This window comes from Caretta caretta, chromosome 1, assembly GCF_965140235.1.
Source record: "Caretta caretta isolate rCarCar2 chromosome 1, rCarCar1.hap1, whole genome shotgun sequence".
Lineage (NCBI taxonomy): Eukaryota > Metazoa > Chordata > Testudines > Cheloniidae > Caretta > Caretta caretta.
The window spans coordinates 46,622,701-46,640,532 of NC_134206.1; the positions used below are offsets into that span (position 1 = coordinate 46,622,701).

General features: G+C 40.9%; 1 protein-coding gene across 5 annotated transcripts in view; it reads right to left on the bottom strand.

Annotated features, from left to right (window-relative positions):
- FLT1 (fms related receptor tyrosine kinase 1) overlaps positions 1–17,832 on the bottom strand; it is a 137,919-nt gene that overhangs the window by 80,453 nt on the left and 39,634 nt on the right. For all 5 annotated transcript variants that reach the window (XM_048846521.2, XM_048846503.2, XM_075127622.1 and 2 more), the window contains 4 exons: positions 14,898–15,072; positions 12,304–12,421; positions 9,770–9,939; positions 9,197–9,356 (listed from right to left, as the gene is read on the bottom strand). In XM_048846521.2, coding sequence (XP_048702478.2) covers positions 9,197–9,356; positions 9,770–9,939; positions 12,304–12,421; positions 14,898–15,072 — 623 coding nt within the window. The remainder of the gene's footprint in view (positions 1–9,196; positions 9,357–9,769; positions 9,940–12,303; positions 12,422–14,897; positions 15,073–17,832) is intronic.

The following is a 17,832-nucleotide window of genomic DNA, read 5'->3' on the forward strand; positions in this document are numbered from 1 at the left end:
CAACACAGACACTGTGGACAAGCTAATGGGCATCCATGGTTGCAGACAGCCACAATTAAATTTGGGTGCTTCAGTACATTTCTAATTAAGTCCAATTAACATTTGTTCTTTACTTGTTAATTTTACATACCTCACCAATGTTCCAACCCTAGTTTCCTCCAGTCATCTATCCAAGCACATCCTAATGACTCTGCCCTTCAACCCTTTATTAGTATACCCACATAAGCAATGTACAAATGCAATTAGACTGTCTCTGCACACAGGGCCTGCTTCGAGTCCCATTGAAGTTGGTGGGAGTTTGGCCACTTATTTCCACGAGGGCAGGATCAGGCCTTCTATGCCTAGGCTGTTCTCAATGCAAACTCTAAGCTTCTGCCTGGGTGTGAGCTGCTCACATCTCTTTGTCTCTGGAAGGTGCCCGTCACTGTGGTGTAGGAGGGCCACCTATGTAGAAATGAGCTCAAAGCTTATTTAGAAGGTGATCACTCTCACCTTCAGGGGATGCTTTGGAAGAGAGGTTGCCAGGCAAATCTTTATATAGAAAAGGGCCATTGCAAAGTGCAGATAGGATTCATGTTCAGATATTGAAGACTCTTGGGGTGTTCTGATCCAGGGTTTTAGTTCAGGCCAATTTCCAACTAAACTAACCTGTCTTGTCCTTAATCTGTTTTTTCTGTAGCACTGATGTTCTTTTCTGCAGTTTGGTGCTGAGTACCTTGAATTCTCTGATTGCTTTCTGACAAAGACTACCTTTTAAAATGGCTATAATAACTGAATAGGGTCAATCCGCTCCTCTGCCATCCATTAACCCAGATCATCCCATCTACTGGCAATCACACATGGCCCTCCTTTGTTGCACCTGAGCGTTCTTATTTTCGTCAAAGAGCCCTAGCTTTTCCTGCCCACAGTCTCAACAGTAGTGAATATGCTGGGAATCCCACGTGGATGATTTCTATGGGCAGGCACAAGACTCTCAATCCTTTATTACTGCATTTTCCCAAAGTGCACGGGAAAGAATGTATGCTTAGGGCTTATGAGGGTGTTCTCTCAGTACAGCCTACAGCTATCTGTCTCAATTCCTGCAAGTGAGGGAAGTCCCAGATCTGGGATTTTTAGGGCCCCTTTTATGCTGCTCTGGCCCTTTTACCTGGTGGAAAGGGCCAAAGCAGGGATGAGAATTTCACTCAGAGGGCCTAAACCTTTTACTTATTCTGTATTAAATCAGCAGTAACTCCATTGAACACAATGGACCTACAACCAGGCTAAAAGTGGTGTAAGAGAGGAGAATCAGGCCCCAACTTTCCCAGTGCCTAATATTTTGTAGATACCTCCAAAATAGTAACCAGCATTCAAAGAAAACAAAACTCATTCAACATAATAATGTTGCTGTGTTTGCAGAGTTGCTCTCTGGGGAGCTGGCATAGGTTATTCACTTGGTATTCAGTTTGTTTGAGCCTAAACATAATGGAAGGGTAGGGGGAGAGGGAGCTAAACCATCGAAGATAACATTCCAGTGCTGTGTGTGTTTACAGGTTCAGACGGGTCAAATCAATTGAAACTCAGTCAGAACATGATGAGGATATCTCTTCAACTGTCCACGGTCAATGTGGAACTGTCCAGAGACAGAAACGCCCAAAGAATAACACCATGTCAGTGCTGAGGAAACCAGTGATTGTGCTGAACAATATCAATATCCCACTGTGCCTTCCTTGGCAACCTCTGCCCAGATAAATGTAAGACAAACACAAATCTGCAGGGCACATTGCAGGATCAGTCATTTTGAGCAGGTGTTCCACACTGAGACGCTAACCTCTAAAGCTTCAAGGCATGACTCCCATTGATTTGAACGAGCGTCCCACAGCAAACACTTCTGCACACCACTGCTTATGGCACCTGTTTAATTCCACCCAGAATGAGACTTGTGGAGAAGAAGGGCCAGAAGCTCAGCTGAGGTAAATCAGCCTGGCTCCACTGAAGCCATGGACCTTTGGCCCTGAATCTGACAGAGGAGATTCAGACGCTAGATAAAATGAGACTAGAGGTGACAACTCAGGTTTGGTATAAATATGCTGGGGAAGATGATTTGTACTGTTGGGACTGCTCTGCCTTTTCCGACCTACACTGAATAACTGTTGGGGATTCTCCCCAATACATCTGATGCTGGGATGAAACACGTAGATGTATATGAGCAGTGGCTGATCTAGCTATGGGATATTAACACACATTCATTACTTTAGTTGGGGTGAGTTGAGGCTGGAGAAAGGTTTTCCAGAGAAAATCAACATTTTAAAACAACATGCTTTTCTCATTCGTTTTTATTATTCTATTTCCCTCTGTTTTTAGTCTCATTTTGTTCTCTCCATTGATTTGCATTCTCTCTGGGCCCATTAGTTTTGGGTGAGCTTCAAAAACAACCTTTTCTCTTATCCCCAGATGGGTCTTTCCTTGTCCCTATATGACTAGTGTTTTGGGAGGGACAAAATCCCACCAGAAATTTGAAAAATATATAGGAACAAGTTCCTTAGTAGCAAATGAGTTAATTTGAGCAAAGTAGGGGAAAAACAGGGACATTTTAATTACATTATTTGTCCCCCTCGATTCCATAAAGACAAACTTGTTGAGCAATGTTAGAACAATTTTTAAAAATCCCATTCTTTAATTTGCCATCAGGAAACTATGGAAACAGGCTTAAACGTAGCCATCCTGCTGGTACTAGCCCACATAATTGACAAAGGTGAGTTACTTAAGTTCATTGCATGATTAATCACATAGTATCAATGTATCTGCATGATCTTAAAACAATACACAGAATCCAAGGACTATACTGCAATATGTTTTAAATTTCAACTATAGAAATACTGAGGGAATAAAGATTTAAAGAAACAGCCACATTTTCAAGTGGTTTCCATTTTTGTACCTTTATGCCCCAATCCTGCAAAAATGTAAGCATGTGTTTAATGTCATGCATTGTGAGTAGTTCCACTGATTTCAATGGCATTACTCACATTGGGTAAAGTTAATCATATGCAGAAATCTTTGCAGAAACTGGGCTCAGACTATAAGCTCTTTGAGAGAGGGACTGTTTTATTATTATATGTGTGGAGGATCCTACCAAAATGGGGTCCTGATCCCTGATTGGAGCTATAATAACCGCTGTAGTACAAATAATTGTGGGTTTATCAAGTGGAGTGTGCAAATCTTCACATTGTGCATATAAACAGGCACTGGCTGATCTAACTACACAAAGCTGACACTAATAGAGGTCTTGGGTACCTAAAGTGAGGCAGTTAAATCCAGAGAAGGGGAACACCCGCAGCTCCCAGGGACTTCACTAGGAGAGATACCAGTGGTCAGCATCTTTGAAAATGAGGCCAAGTTTTATGTAGATGGCAAACTCTGGAGCTCCATACCTAACTTTATACATCTGAAGTCTGAAAATTTTAGCTTTAATTTTTCTGTACCGCAGTTTCCAAACTAAATATAGTAATGCTGACCTACCTCACAGAGAGGTTTTGACTAGGGCTGTCCATTAGTTGTAGTTAACTCACATGATTAACTCAAAAAAATTAATCATGATTAAAAAAATTAATCACGATTAATCGCAGTTTTAATTGCACTGTTAAACAAGAGAATACCAATTGAAATTTATGAAATATTTTGGATGTTTTTCTACATTTTCATATATATTGTATTCTGTGTTGTAATTGAAATCAAAGTGTACATTATTTTGATTACAAATATTTGCACTGTAAAATGATAAACAAAAGAAATAGTATTTTTCAATTCACCTCATACAAGTACTGTAGAGCAATCTGTTTGTGGTGAAAGTGCAACTTACAAATGTAGATTTTTTTTTGTTACATGACTTCACTCAAATACAAAACAATGTAAAACTTCAGAGCCTATGAGTCCACTCAGTCCTACTTCTTGCTCAGCCAATCGCTAAGACAAACACGTTTGTTTACATTTATAGGAGACAATGCTGCCCTCTTCTTATTTACAATGTTACCAGCAAGTGAGAACAGCCATTTGCATGGCACTTTTGTCGCTGGAATTGCAAGGTATTTATTTGCTAGATATGCTAAACAGTCGTATGCCCTTTTATGCTTCAGCCACCATTCCAGAGGACATGCTTCCATGCTGATGATGCTCATTAAAAAATAATGCATTAATTAAATTTGTGATTGAACTCCTTGGGGGACAATTGTATGTCCCCTGCTCTGTTTTACCCACATTCTGCCATATATTTCATGTTATAGCAGTCTCAGATGATGACCCAACACATGTTGTTCGTTTTAAGAACCCTTTCACTGCAGATTTGACAAAACGCAAAGAAGGTACCAATGTGAGATTTCTAAAGATAGCTAAAGCACTCTAGCCAAGGTTTAAGAATTTGAAGTGTCTTCCAAAATCTGAGAGGGACAAGATGTGAAGCATGCTTTCAGAAGTCTAAAAAGAGCAACACTCCGATGCAGCAACTACAGAACCCGAACCACCAAAAAAGAAAATCAACCTTCTGCTGGTGGTATCTGACTCAGATAATGAAAATGAACATGCATTGGTCTGCACTGCTTTGGATTGTTATCGAGCGTAACCTGTCATCAGCATGGACACAGGTCCCCTGGAATGGTAGTTGAAGCACAAAGGGACATATGAATCTTTAGTGCATCTGGCACGTAAATATCTTGCGATACTGGCAACAATAGTGCCATGCGAACACCTGTTCTCACTTTCAGGTAACATTTTAAACAAGTAGTGGACAGTATTATCTCCTGCAAATGTAAACACACTTGTTTGTCTGAGCGATTGGCTGAACAAGAAGTAGGACTGAGTGGACTTGCAGGCTCTACAATTTTACATTGTTTTATTTTTGAATGCAGTTTTTTTGCACATAATTCTACATCTGTAAGTTCAACTTTCATGATAAAGAGATTGCACTACAGTATTTGTATTAGGCGAATTAAAAAAATACTATTTTTTTTGTTTTTACAGTGCAAATACTTGTAATCAGAAATAAATATAAAGTGAGCACTGTACACTTTGTATTCTGTGTTGTAATTGAAATCGATATATTTGAAAATGTAGAAAACATCAAAAACTATTTAAATAAATGGTATTCTATTATGGTTTAACAGTGTGATTAATCACGATTAATTTTTTTAATCGCTTGACAACCCTAGTTTTGACAACTGAATGTTTAGTGTTTTGTCATGTGCTATATACATCCTAAAAGTCACCAGGAATGCATATTCGATCCTCCACTGACAGGATATAACAATCTTCAGAATCCCAGCCTTTCTGGACAATTGTCCCTTGCAATGTCAGCTGGGATTCTCATGCTGCAGAAGGGAAAGTGCGGAGAACAGGACCTCAAAATTCCATGCACACACTTTACATAAACTATTATTATTTTATCTCACTTGTATTTTGGTAGGACCTACAATGTGCTATGCACTGTCTAAACACAGAGTATGACATATGGCCTGCCCAAAAGAGCTCACAATTTGAGAAGACAAGCAAAAGTCATAGAGCAGGAAGAGGGATAAAACTTACAATCAACACTGCTTCCCTCCCTTCCAAACATCAATAATCCCCAAAGGGCTCTTGGCCTAGCAATTAACACCTAGCTACTTTTTTAATAGATAGCACACCTAAGTGGGTCTGAAAGGCCTGAAAAGAGGAAAGGGTCATGGTCTTATGGATCAGCTCAAGGAGAGTGCCCATGTGTTAGGGAGCAGCATAGGAAAGACACTAAGGACAAAATTCAGGAAAGCATCTCTTTTCAAGAAAGTACTGAAGCACATGCATAATTTTAAGCACAGCCTTAAGTCCCAGTGAAAGTCAGTGGGACATAACACATGCTTCAGTGCATTCCTTAACTGGGGCCTGTCACAAGCTGGCTGGCCCTTAAAGGTTCAGCCTGTGACAGTTCAATTACTCACCCGACTCCCAGACCCCATACAGAGCTCATCCTGAACAGCTGGAGATGAGGTGGCTCAACTTAGTTATCAGACCCCCGCTGGCGGAAAGCTAGGGATACGCATGAAGAGTTGGGTGAGTCTAGCTGGGGAGAGGAGCTGGATTGTTCCTCCTCTCTGAGAAGCAGCCCTGAAAGCTGGCTGAGAAAGCAGAGAAAAGGAGGCAGGAACCCTGAGGAGCAGCATCCTGTCTGAACCCCTGAGTGGGAGGAGGAATGTGCCAGCCCCTGGGCAGTGGGTTGTTGGAGGCCCAGGAGCTGGGACTAGGCATGGCCCACACATGAGCAAGAGGCAGCCTGCTGAGCAGTGGGGCTGAAGATTCAATTGTTTTGAGTATTTCTGTTGGACTGTGATACAGGACTCTGTGGCCCTGGAAGGGGTAGGACTTTATATAGTGGTCTGGCCAAAGACCCAGGTGGCCAAAGGACAGTGGGAGAAACTGAGGCAAAAGTTGCTGCAATGCTAGAGCAAGCCAGGAGGGGGGTGTTGGGGCAGCAACTTTGCCACAGGACCAAGGACTTGTGGAAGATGCAGACAATCAGGATGTCGCTGGCATCACTTGTGATGTACCGGGAATGGGAGGCAACACACTAAAAGCTCAGTTTGGAGCTATTTTATGTGCCCCACAGAGGGCAGTAAAGGGGCATAATCTACTTCCTTACTCCCCTGTACAGGCTACCTGCATTGCTAGTCTTTGTGCAAGTAGGGTGACCAGATGTCCCTATTTTATAGGGACAGTCCCGATATTTGGGGCATTTTCTTCTATAGGCACCTACTACCCCCCACGACCCTGTCCCGATTTTTCACACTTGCTGTCTGGTCACCCTACATGCAAGGGAGAGAGCAGTGGCCACAGGGCCACTAATCACTCTCCTGGGCAGGCGGGTAGGGAGTCGGTGAAGACTTGGCTCTGCCTCTCCAATGCACCAGACAGTGCAACTGAGCTGGCACAGAGAGGGAAGTAAGCTGTGCCAGGTTACTTCCTCCCTGGAGCAAGGGGCCCCCAATTATTTAGGTATCTATGTCTTTTCCTGACGACTAACTTTCACCCAGTATTTCAAAGGGCATAAATAATATGTGAAGTAGTAAAAATGGAGCATCTATATTTTTTATTTGTTATGAGGGCTGCAAGGAGGAAAGGGGAGTATTAAAAGAGAATCGCAACAACGGTTTTGAAAGCACATTTGAAACAGATCTGGAGACAAACTTGCAATAGAGCCCATGACTGATATTTAATGTGTTGCTTTTATCCTTTGATCACATGTTAAAGCTCATTTCTTCTCATCTCATTAACTGAGGCTTCAGGGGTTAGAAATGATTAAGTTTTATTTCTCATTATCTGATCTACTATATAGTAGTGCAGTCCTGTGTTTGTGAAGAGAGAGAGATGTTGCGCAGACATAGGACATCACTCTGATTCCCAAGCAAGAAGAACCAACTCTTGTATCAATTCCACCCTATATTTCACATAAAAATATGAAAAAATGATAAACTTTCAGGTCAAATTAAAAGGATCCAATGTCGTAGTCTATATGGCTTTCACCAGGGACTCCTCAGTGAAAAAGCCATTGTAATTTCTTTAAACCTATGCCTTACCTACAAGTAAAAAGATCAAATTTAATTACAGTTTTGAAGCTGGTACTTCTAATGGAACAAATATAGGAAATACTGTTGGTGAAATGGAGAACTGCAACTTTTCCTTACTAAAGCACATGTAGAGATTTCTGGTGCCACCTATTGGTGAGAATAGTACAGCAGATGATTCTCATTTGCATAATCTTAAAGAAGGGTACAATCAGGGATGAAAGTAAAGCGGAACTCTTACCAGTACGGAGGCCAACTCTGCGCGCCCCCCCCAAGGGGCAGGGCCTTGGACAGAAGGGGCGGGGTTGGGGGTCAGCGTCCCCCAGCCAGCCCATCCGCACTGCTTGGCCTGTACCGCCAGGGGCTCCAGCAGCGATCTAAAGGGCCTGAAGCTCCAGCTGCTGCGGCTGCCAGAGCCCCAGGCCCTTTTAAATAGCCGGCCCCGGGGCAGCTGCTCCTTTTGCCCCTCCCACCACTGGCAGCCTGACGGGGGGGGGCGCTAAAGGAGCAACGACATTAGGGCACTGCCACGGCAGCGCTTTAAGCAGGGTCCTTTGCTGAGTGTTTTAAAGTCAGCTGTACGGACCGGGACCAGTGGCCACTTTTTACCAGGACACCGTACTAGCCCATACCGCCTTACTTTCACCCCTGGGTATGATGGGAAAATTAAGGTGTGATCCTACAAGGTGCTGAGCACTCTGGCCATGAGCCACCAAAGCACTTAAGCATATGCTTAATTTGAAACATAGGTTGTCTTACTGAAGTCTGTAGGACTATTCATGTACTTCAAGTTAAGCATATGCGTAAGGGCTTTGGTAATTGGCAGTAACTGCTCAGCATCTTGCAGGTTGCACCCTTCATTAGTAGTTATTATTCTATTGTTTGTGTCAAGGATTTTTAGTTAAGAATCTGTTTGACTTTATGAGTTAGGCCACGTTTTGGCAAAATGAGTCGGTGTTCAAACTAGTCATAAAAGAAACCAAAACTAGGGAAGGAGGTTTGAATACAAAAGATTTGCTGAACTTCAATATCACGTGAGTCTTTATGATGGTGTTACGTTTTACACTGCTAACATACAACGAGGTAAGAGCTGGGCATGTGTGGATTTATGATATTTCTATCTATTTCTATCTATCCATATCGGAAGGTATATTTGTCTTTGTTCTTTTAGAATCCAAAATATCCTGAAAATGTTTCTGCAGAAGATTATTCCTTTGGCATTTTAAGAAGAAAGGGGAACTCGTCTATTGTAACATGAATTTATAAGAGAAGCCTTGCAGAGAACATATTGTAGAGTACATTTGCTTTCTAATACTAAACTATTAGTGCTGTATATGGTACACTTCTAATCATTGCATGCATGATTAGAAGTGTACGATATACAGCACTAATAGTTTGTACCCTCAGCTCTACCTACAACTGTAAAGTAATGATGCAGAAGGTGCCACTTCTGGCATATTTTGCATAAGAAACTGCATTTTGCCCAGATGTGTTAAAATACAAAAGACAGTGATACAAAATCATACAAACTCCGCTGATTTCTCTACTGTAATTGCAAGCTTTACAACTGTAAAAAAAGAAGTTCTTTTGATCATTGTAGTGTGGGAGCAGAACAGGTAAACAAGCTGTCCTACCTTGCTTTGGAACGATTTTGTCTACAAGGATGCCATATCCATGTAATTGTAGGCTGAGGAATACCATAAACAGTGCAAGTCAGCACTTGCTTGCTGCCCAGTAGATAGAGATTGGGATCAGGAAATGATGACACTGCTTTTTCATAAATCTGGGGTTTCACTGTAAAACGTGTAAATAGACCAGAAGTCAGAAGGAGTTGAGTTTCCACTGCACTCTATCATCAAGAAAGTAAAATAATCCTGCACAGTGGGAAATTAGGAAACTGAAACCCCCTCAGGAACTGAAACAACACCAATGGGGAAAAGTACAGTGAGATGCATAGGTATTAAAAATACTTAAGTAATGTGGAAAAAATGTAATTGTGGAGGGCAGACCCCAACCTGGTATAAATCAATGCAGTTCCTTTGGCTTCAGTGTAACTCTGCCAATCTACACCAGGAGCTTGCTCTTACTTCCAACAAATAAATGGGAAAATTTCCCATTGACTTGACTTGTACAAGATCAAGCCCTAGCTGAGAATCTGACCCTTCAATGTGTTTAATAACAAAGTAGATACCAGCCTGCAAACTTACCATTTACAATGAGTGTGACTGTTAGGTTCTTATACAAGTTCCACTGTCGTATACTCAGTGTTATGGTAAAATTCCCTGCATCCTCTTCAGCAACATCTCTGATGATTAATGAATAGTCTTTAACCACATAGCGGGCACACTCTTCCGCAGCGGGTAACCCATCTTTTAACCTGTTAAAAGAACATTATAACATAGGATTATGAAAATGGTGTTTTTCAGAGTAGCTATACGCTAGAGTGTGAACATCCTCATGTTGAAGTGTTTTAAGCTATGAGCATCTATGGCAGACCAAGCTTGCACTTTAATGGTCAGAGGAAATCACATGGAAAACAGCATTCTGAGAGATCATGTTGCTTAAGTAGCCTATACTCCTTCATCTTGTGTCTCTTCTCTGGACCTTTTGACTAGGCTCTAGTATCTGTTTAATGCCTGATATATGCTCTACCAGTGGCATAGCCACCACCTGCAGGGAGCAGCACTCGCTAGACTTAGGCCCAGATCTGTAAGGGTATTTAAACATTGCTGCCCTCAGTGTTACAACCCCAAACTCAGCCAGAATCCCATTTTCAAAAGGGATTTAGGCACTTAGGAGTCTAAATCCCACATGCAGATGGAATTTAGACTCCTAAGTGCCTAAATCCCTTTTGAAAATGAGATTTAAGCTCCTGAATCAGTCAAGCATTGAAACACTCAGCACAGCACTACCTAAATAGTTTTAAAATGTGGGCCTTTGTAAAATATTTATAAAGTACTTTGACAATGAAAATTCTATGCGTTAATATCAATATGATCTAACAGACCTCTCCAACTTTCAACTGTTCAAATCTGTTTTTAATATGTATGTTTGTATGAAAATGGAGAGTCCAAGCTCTCCAGCCGCTTATTCCCAATTTTACATCATAGGGACCAATCCTTCACTCCTTACCCACATAAATAATCCAGTGAAGTCAATAGGATTACTCTTATGAGTAAGGGTTACTCCTATGAGTAAAAGCTGCATGACCCAGTTCCAAACCCTTTCTTTATGACATCATAAAACTTTCCTGAGTAAAGAGCTCTGATATCACAAACATGACTGTGATTTCAGATGGGAAAAGAGCAACTGGACTGTGAAATTTTAAGAACCAGATATCTTGGGTTCATGCAGATATCTTTATAAACAACAGAAAGTAGAGTCATTTCTAAACAGAATATTGTTTTCAAAGTTTTATAGCTGGCATCAACAGTTCTTCCATAGCTTGAAATAGTAAAATTGATGTATTATCAATAGAGTACAAATAATTTTTTTCTACAATGGTGACTTAGTTCACTGAATTGTTGGACACACTACTACACTGTCATGTTCTAAGAAACATTTCGGGTAAGGTCCTAAATGTCCATTGCCCAGTCTTTCCATGGGCAATGGAAATCTTATCTGTTTAGTGACTGTAGGTTTAGGACTTTTGGTTTCCTTCTGCATTTCTGTTTCTATATGGACAGTCAAGAAATCAAACCACTAACTAGAAATGCAAAAGATTGAATAATGGCTTATACCAGTTTCATATATATATATTTCTTAATTTTCCATTTGGAGCAGCAAACGCAATGGGGGAGATTAAAACAAAACACAATGTTTGAAGCAAAAATAAATTCTGGCTGAGAGTACTATGAACTCACGCTGTTCATGTATTTATGGATTGTTTTTCTAATCAGTCTTGTCACACACCCTTTGTTAAAGTGTAATGAATCAAGCCAAAGCTATTGCCATTTAAAATTATTTAAACAAAAAAAATGGAGATCATAAATAGATAGCATTGTTTGATATAAAGGTGCTTGGACAAATTCAAAAAACTTCTTAAAAGATTTCTTAATATAGTGCATTTAAGCCAAAAAAAAACAAAAAACCCTTAAGTCACTAAATTAGGTATAGAAACTACAGTCCACCAGAAAACTAAGCCAACCTCTAGTAATACTTTATAAGGCTGACTCTTTCAACCCAGTCATTACTTTTAATTAAAGTTTTTATTTCTTTCCAATATTCTCTCTGGCTGATCTGAAGGAAGATGGTCTTGTGGTCAAGACAGTGCCAGGAGAGCTGGATTCTAGTCCCACATCTGCCACAGATTTCCTGTATGACTTGGGGCAAGTCGCCTACCCTCTCTGTGACTCCCCTTCTCCATGTGTAAAATGGGGATACTATTTTCCTAACTCATGGGTATATTGTGAGGATTTAGGCCCAGCAAAGCACACAATTAACCTTAACCTCGGGAGTAGCTTCATTGAAGTCAATGGGACTACTTGTGTGCTTGAAGTTAAGCACACACTCAAGTGCTTTGCTGGATCAGGGCCTAATTAATTAATATTTGTGAGTACTCTGAAATCCTCTGATGGAATGTGCAATAAAACTGCTAAATATTATAATCATTTATTTCCATATCAGGGTATCTTATTTCAATATTTTACCAGGAAATCAAATGATTAAACCTGAGCAAAGGTGTTATTTCCCCACCCAAGAGGTAGTTCCTTTATCTATGTGGAAATAACTGTAATCCTACCATACAACCTCTGGTGAGGGAAATGCCTTCACTTTCATTGACAGCCGATAGGATTTTCTGCCAGCTACAGCCTCAAGCACACTTTTCCTTCGGTGTTTCAAAGTAATGAATGTTTTATCTTAAAAAACCAAAATACAACATAGTTAAGATACTGATTCTCAATCAGGCTTCATACTTATTACAGACAATAAGACATATGTTATGGTGACCTTTACAAGAAGGCGTCTAATAGGGATCTCTGATCATCATTTGTGCATCCATGGATTCTGAGATCAAGGCTATGTCTATATGACGCAGCTTTTAGCGACACAGCCATGCCACTACAGCCGTGCCGCTAAAAGACATGCGGTGTAGCCACTGTTTGTCGGCTCTCCTGCCGACAAAAAACTTCCACTCCCAATGAGTGGCATTAGCATTGTCGGCAAGAAAGCACTTCAGCCGACAACACACTGTTTACACCAGCGCTTGTCGTCGACAAAACTTTTGTCTTTCCGGGTTGTGTATGTGGCTTTTTTTAACACCTCTAAATGACAAAAGTTTTGTCTTTCACTTGCCAATGTAGATAAAGCCCAAGACTGAGCTCTGAGTTACCAGAGATTTATAGCGATCAATCTAGCCATTACAAAACCTAATGGATCAGCACAAACATTCAGAAATTTGAGATTTGGTCCATGGCCCATAAACCTGGCTATATATTCCAAAGAGGATTTTTTCAGAGGAAGAAATGTTCTATTTATCTTCATCAGAGATATAACAACCACAAGACAAAAAGACTCTGGATCAGTGGCTTACAATTGCATTGTCAAACAAAGAAATTCTTCATAACTTCATTATAATCATGTCTAATCTCTTCACTTTGTACAATTACATTACTGTATATTGTCCCATGTTTCAGTCTCTATGATGAGTTATTTGCATCCGATGAAGTGGGCTGTAGCCCACGAAAGCTTATGCTCAAATAAATTTCTTAGTGTCTAAGGTGCCACAAGTCCTCCTTTACTTTATGATGAGTTAGTTTGCCTAACAAAGTAATGTATGGAGTATTCTTTAACACCGGAGGAAGATTTTTTTCTTCTAAAAACTGTAAAGTTTGGTTCAAAGGAAAACATACGACAGATCAATGGGTTGTAGATGTCCTTTGAAAGTGCAGACGTATCTATACTTAACTATGTTTTGAGTATCAAGGATAAGGTTAAGAATAATGCAGGCAAGTCCCAATTCAATATTGTAGTACCATCAACCCGATGCTACCTAGAGTTCAGGAAGATTATTGGCTCAAATAAAGATTTGCAGGCTGGGCCCAACGGGCTGATACCTTTCATTTTTTCTGTTCCTTTACGAAGTGCATTTCTACACCACCCTTCGGCACAGTGTCAGGAATGCATGTTTTACAGCCATAAAAAATAACTACAAATCTTTGTAATCTAAATGTAAAAAATAGTTTCACCTTCTTTAACTGTTGGCAAAAGCCTGCTCCCGAGCTGAGAAAGCTAGCTGTTGAAAGCTCAGGTCCTGAGGATTTCAGGTTGATTTATTCTAATTTATAAAAATGTAGCTGTAATTGTTCAACCTGTGCTCTGGACACCCAAATCAGTAATTAAAACAGACAAAATAATCCCGCAGGACTCCCCATGAATATAACCACCTGGACCCTCAGCACACACCTTGACGGGCTTTGCAGCACGGCCAGAACACATGCAGGTTCTGGACAATAAGGGATGTGAGTTCCAAACCCAAGAACCCCTCCCAGAGAACTGCCTTCCAGCAGTCCCCTCTCATTTAGTATCAAGGCAGGGAGCTCCAATGTGAGTGCCTTGGCTGATCTCTGCTGGAGATATGTCATGGAGAGAATGATCTCTCAGGTAAGCAGGTCCTAAACCGTTCAGAGCACCCTCAATTAAAACCAACACCTTGACTTCCAGCCGGAATCTTACTGGAAGCCAGTTCAGCTGATTTAATGCCCTCAAACTGAACCTCCTTTTCATAAATCAGCTGCAGTAGCCTGCACTTGCTTCAGCATTTGAATTGTCTCAAGGTGTAGTTCCATACAGAGTGCATCACATCAATCTACTCTCCGTGTGTGTCTGGTAAGGAGTGAATCATATACGCAGCTGGAGATGTAGTTCTCATGAGCTTCACATAACAAAGAACTTCCAGGAGCGGAAACCAGTATCATGGGCTATATGGTTTGCATACCACTGGGCATAGATAACGAAAGTAAATGTTGCCCAGAGAAGAAGCATTGGGGTTTTTCCATTTAAATTAAGCCTGTTTATTTGTCTCTTGTTTGGGAGTCTTTCTGGTGCTGGTGACTACTTTTGCTGGTATTGACAAGTGAAGAATTTTCATGCACTTTGCAAACAAAAGTGATCAGCTTAGTGATCAGACTTAGCTATCTACTACCAATGAAATAAAAGAGCATCTTGGATCAAATGGTACATAATCTGTTCCCAGGCTCTTTTCTCTTCCTACGACTGGCTTGCCAAAAATTCACCTCCATTTTGTCCTTGTATACAAAAAGCTTCTAACCATTGTTTAGCTTTGAACAGGGATCATGAGCATTACACATTCTATACATCCACACTATTTTTTACCATAAACGTGGACTGTTGTGTTAACAGATTTGATTGATGGTCCACTCTTCACATGGCAGGTATACTGGCCTTTATCAATATCACGCACTTTGTCAACAACAAGAATACTGTAGAAAATATTGGCATCTGTATTCCTTTGGCCAATGCGTTTGGTTACAGATGCTCTGTGGTTTGCCTAGAGAGAAAAAAAGTGTAAATCAAATGTTATTTTTTTATGATTATTATTTATTAATAATAATATTAATATGTTTTTATGATTGTGCCCAAGAACCCCAATTGAGATTCAGACCCCTGGTGCTGTTCAACACACACAGAAAGACATGGTCTCCACCCCACAGGGCTTACAAACTAAATTAGACATAATATTACGAGCAGCAAATAGTTATTATTATTTAAATTGCAATAGCATCCAAAATCTACTAGGCACTTTCCGAATACAGAAGAGGGCCAGGTCACTTTGTACAGTCTAAAATATAATGATACAGTGAATAGCAGCAATCTCATCCTTGGCTGCTATTACCTTTAGTGCTAGTGGCAATGTGGAGTGCACTGTGAGAGTTGCCACTGGGACTCAATGTACATGGGCAAATTTCCCTAGCTCCAGGGTGATAGGGGTAGAGGAGGACTAGCAAGCCCAGCTGCTCCTGTACCTTCTCCACTTTTCTTTCTCTGCAGGAGAATCATAGAATCGTAGGACTGGAAGGGACCTCGAGAGGCCATCTAGTCCAGTCCCCTGCACTCAAGGCAGGACTAAGTATTATCTAGACCATTCCTGACAGGTGTTTGTCCAACCTGCTCTTAAAAATCCCCAATGATGGAGATTCCACAACCTCCCTAGGCAATTTATTCTAGTGCTTAACCACTCTTGATAGTTTGGAAGTTTTTCCTAATGGCCAACCTAAACCGCCCTTGCTGCAATTTAAGCCCATTGCTTCTTGTCCTGTCCTCAGAGGTTAAGAAGAGCAATTTTTCTCCCTCCTCCTTGCAAAAGCTTTTATGTACTTGAAAACTGTTATCATGTCCCCCCTCAATCTTCTCATCTCCAGACTAAACAAACCCAATTTTTTCAATCTTCCCTCATAGGTCATGTTTTCTAGACCTTTAATCATTTTTGTTGCTCTTCTCCTGACTTTCTCCAATTTTCCCACATCTTCCTGAAATGTGGCACTCAGAACTGAACACAATACTCCAGTTGAGGCCTAATCAGCGTGGAGTAGAGCAGAAGAATTACTTCTAGTGTCTTGCTTACAACACTCCTGCTAATACATCCCAGAATGATGTTTGTTTTTTTTGCAACAGCGTTACACTGTTGACTTGTATTTAGCTTGTGATCCACTATGACCCCCAGATCCCTTTCCATAGTACTCCTTCCTAGGCAGTCATTTCCCATTTTGACTGCCTAGGAAGGGGCTGGGAGAAAAATGAGAGAGTTAATTTGAACAAGATTATCTGATTGCTCAGCAAGGGCTATTGCAAGACATACTGGAACAGAGGGGTGCTTGGGGGGGGGGGGGTTAATTCACCGTAAATGCAGGTCTTAGCTAAGCATGCTTGTGTAGCTGTCATGGCAGAACCGGATCTTAAGGAGGTATTGGATTTGGGGTCCTATAATTCTTCCTAACTAAACCAATCCTCTGCTCTGCCTGTGTGACCCAGTGAACTAGAATGACACTTCTCCATATAGAGTCCAGTCCCCCAAGACAGGAAACACTGGTTTAGGGGGTGAAAGGCTCATGTATTAACCCAGTGTGCCTGCTAACCCTTAATTTAAAATTTAATCTGGTTATTAATTACTATAGTCCTACATCTACCAATTTTGCATATGGCTACATAGTCACTTCCCAACTTTAAATATTGCCAGCTATAGGGCCCCAACACGGGGGAGTGAGTGGAAATGAGAATGGAGGTGCGCTTGGGGCAGAGTTATGTCGCACTTAGGAAATGAGGCTGAAGAATCCGAGTGATCCTGACAAGACATACAGACAATGAAGAGACTCCACAGGAAAGGGTGGAAACAACAGGAGAGGAAGATTGTGTTACCTGCAGCATGTTGAATAAAATGGAGAAAAAATAGGAGGCCAGAGAGGAGAAGATTTACAGTAGACAAGGTGTGTACCAGGGTGTTAGCAGCAGGAACAGAGAAGGGGAGAATTCTGGAAACATTACAGAGAGAGAGAAATGACAAGATTTGGCAAGAGAATAGGGTGGAGCAGACGATAAACTGAAGCTGAGGGGTTATTTCCTGTGACTCCCCCTCAGCCTTTGGCCTCAGAGTTTATTTAACCCAGAACATTATTATTGTCTTATAAAACATGGAGCAGCCTATCATCTAAACAAAAACAAAACACTACTTCACAGCGCAAAGTGTAATGTTAAGCAATGGATCAATGGCAAGGCAACAATGTGCCTCTCTAGCATGCTCAGAGTATTGTTTGTTGCTAAGTTATTTATTTCTGAGATGAAAAAATGTTAGTGCAAACAGCCACAATATGCTAGAAGCTGCTGGTGTAATCATTCTGACATAGTGTAATCGTAATTTCAGGTTGTGATTAGGCACAATGACTGACATAATAAATGATCATGACTTGAATCTACAGTATAAATCAAACTGACATGAAAGGACTGGGAGCTGTAAACCTTAAATGAATGTCAAATTTCTTATCAGCTTAACACGGACTCCCTGGCAGTTGTTTCATAAATGACAAGTATTTATGAGGATGCTCCCAATCTGGGGGGAGGCAGGAGAGGGGAAATACATTCAAGATCATTCTTGTAGTTGTCAAAACAAGAGAATTGTTGGTGTGACACTTAACAAATGAGATCTTGGCTAGCTGAATAGTAATATCTTTTCTAAACATGCTTGAGTCGGGTGCCTGACTGTCTGCCAGTCCTTTACATGAATGGGCTTAGAAAGATGGCTTAACTGAAAACTTTT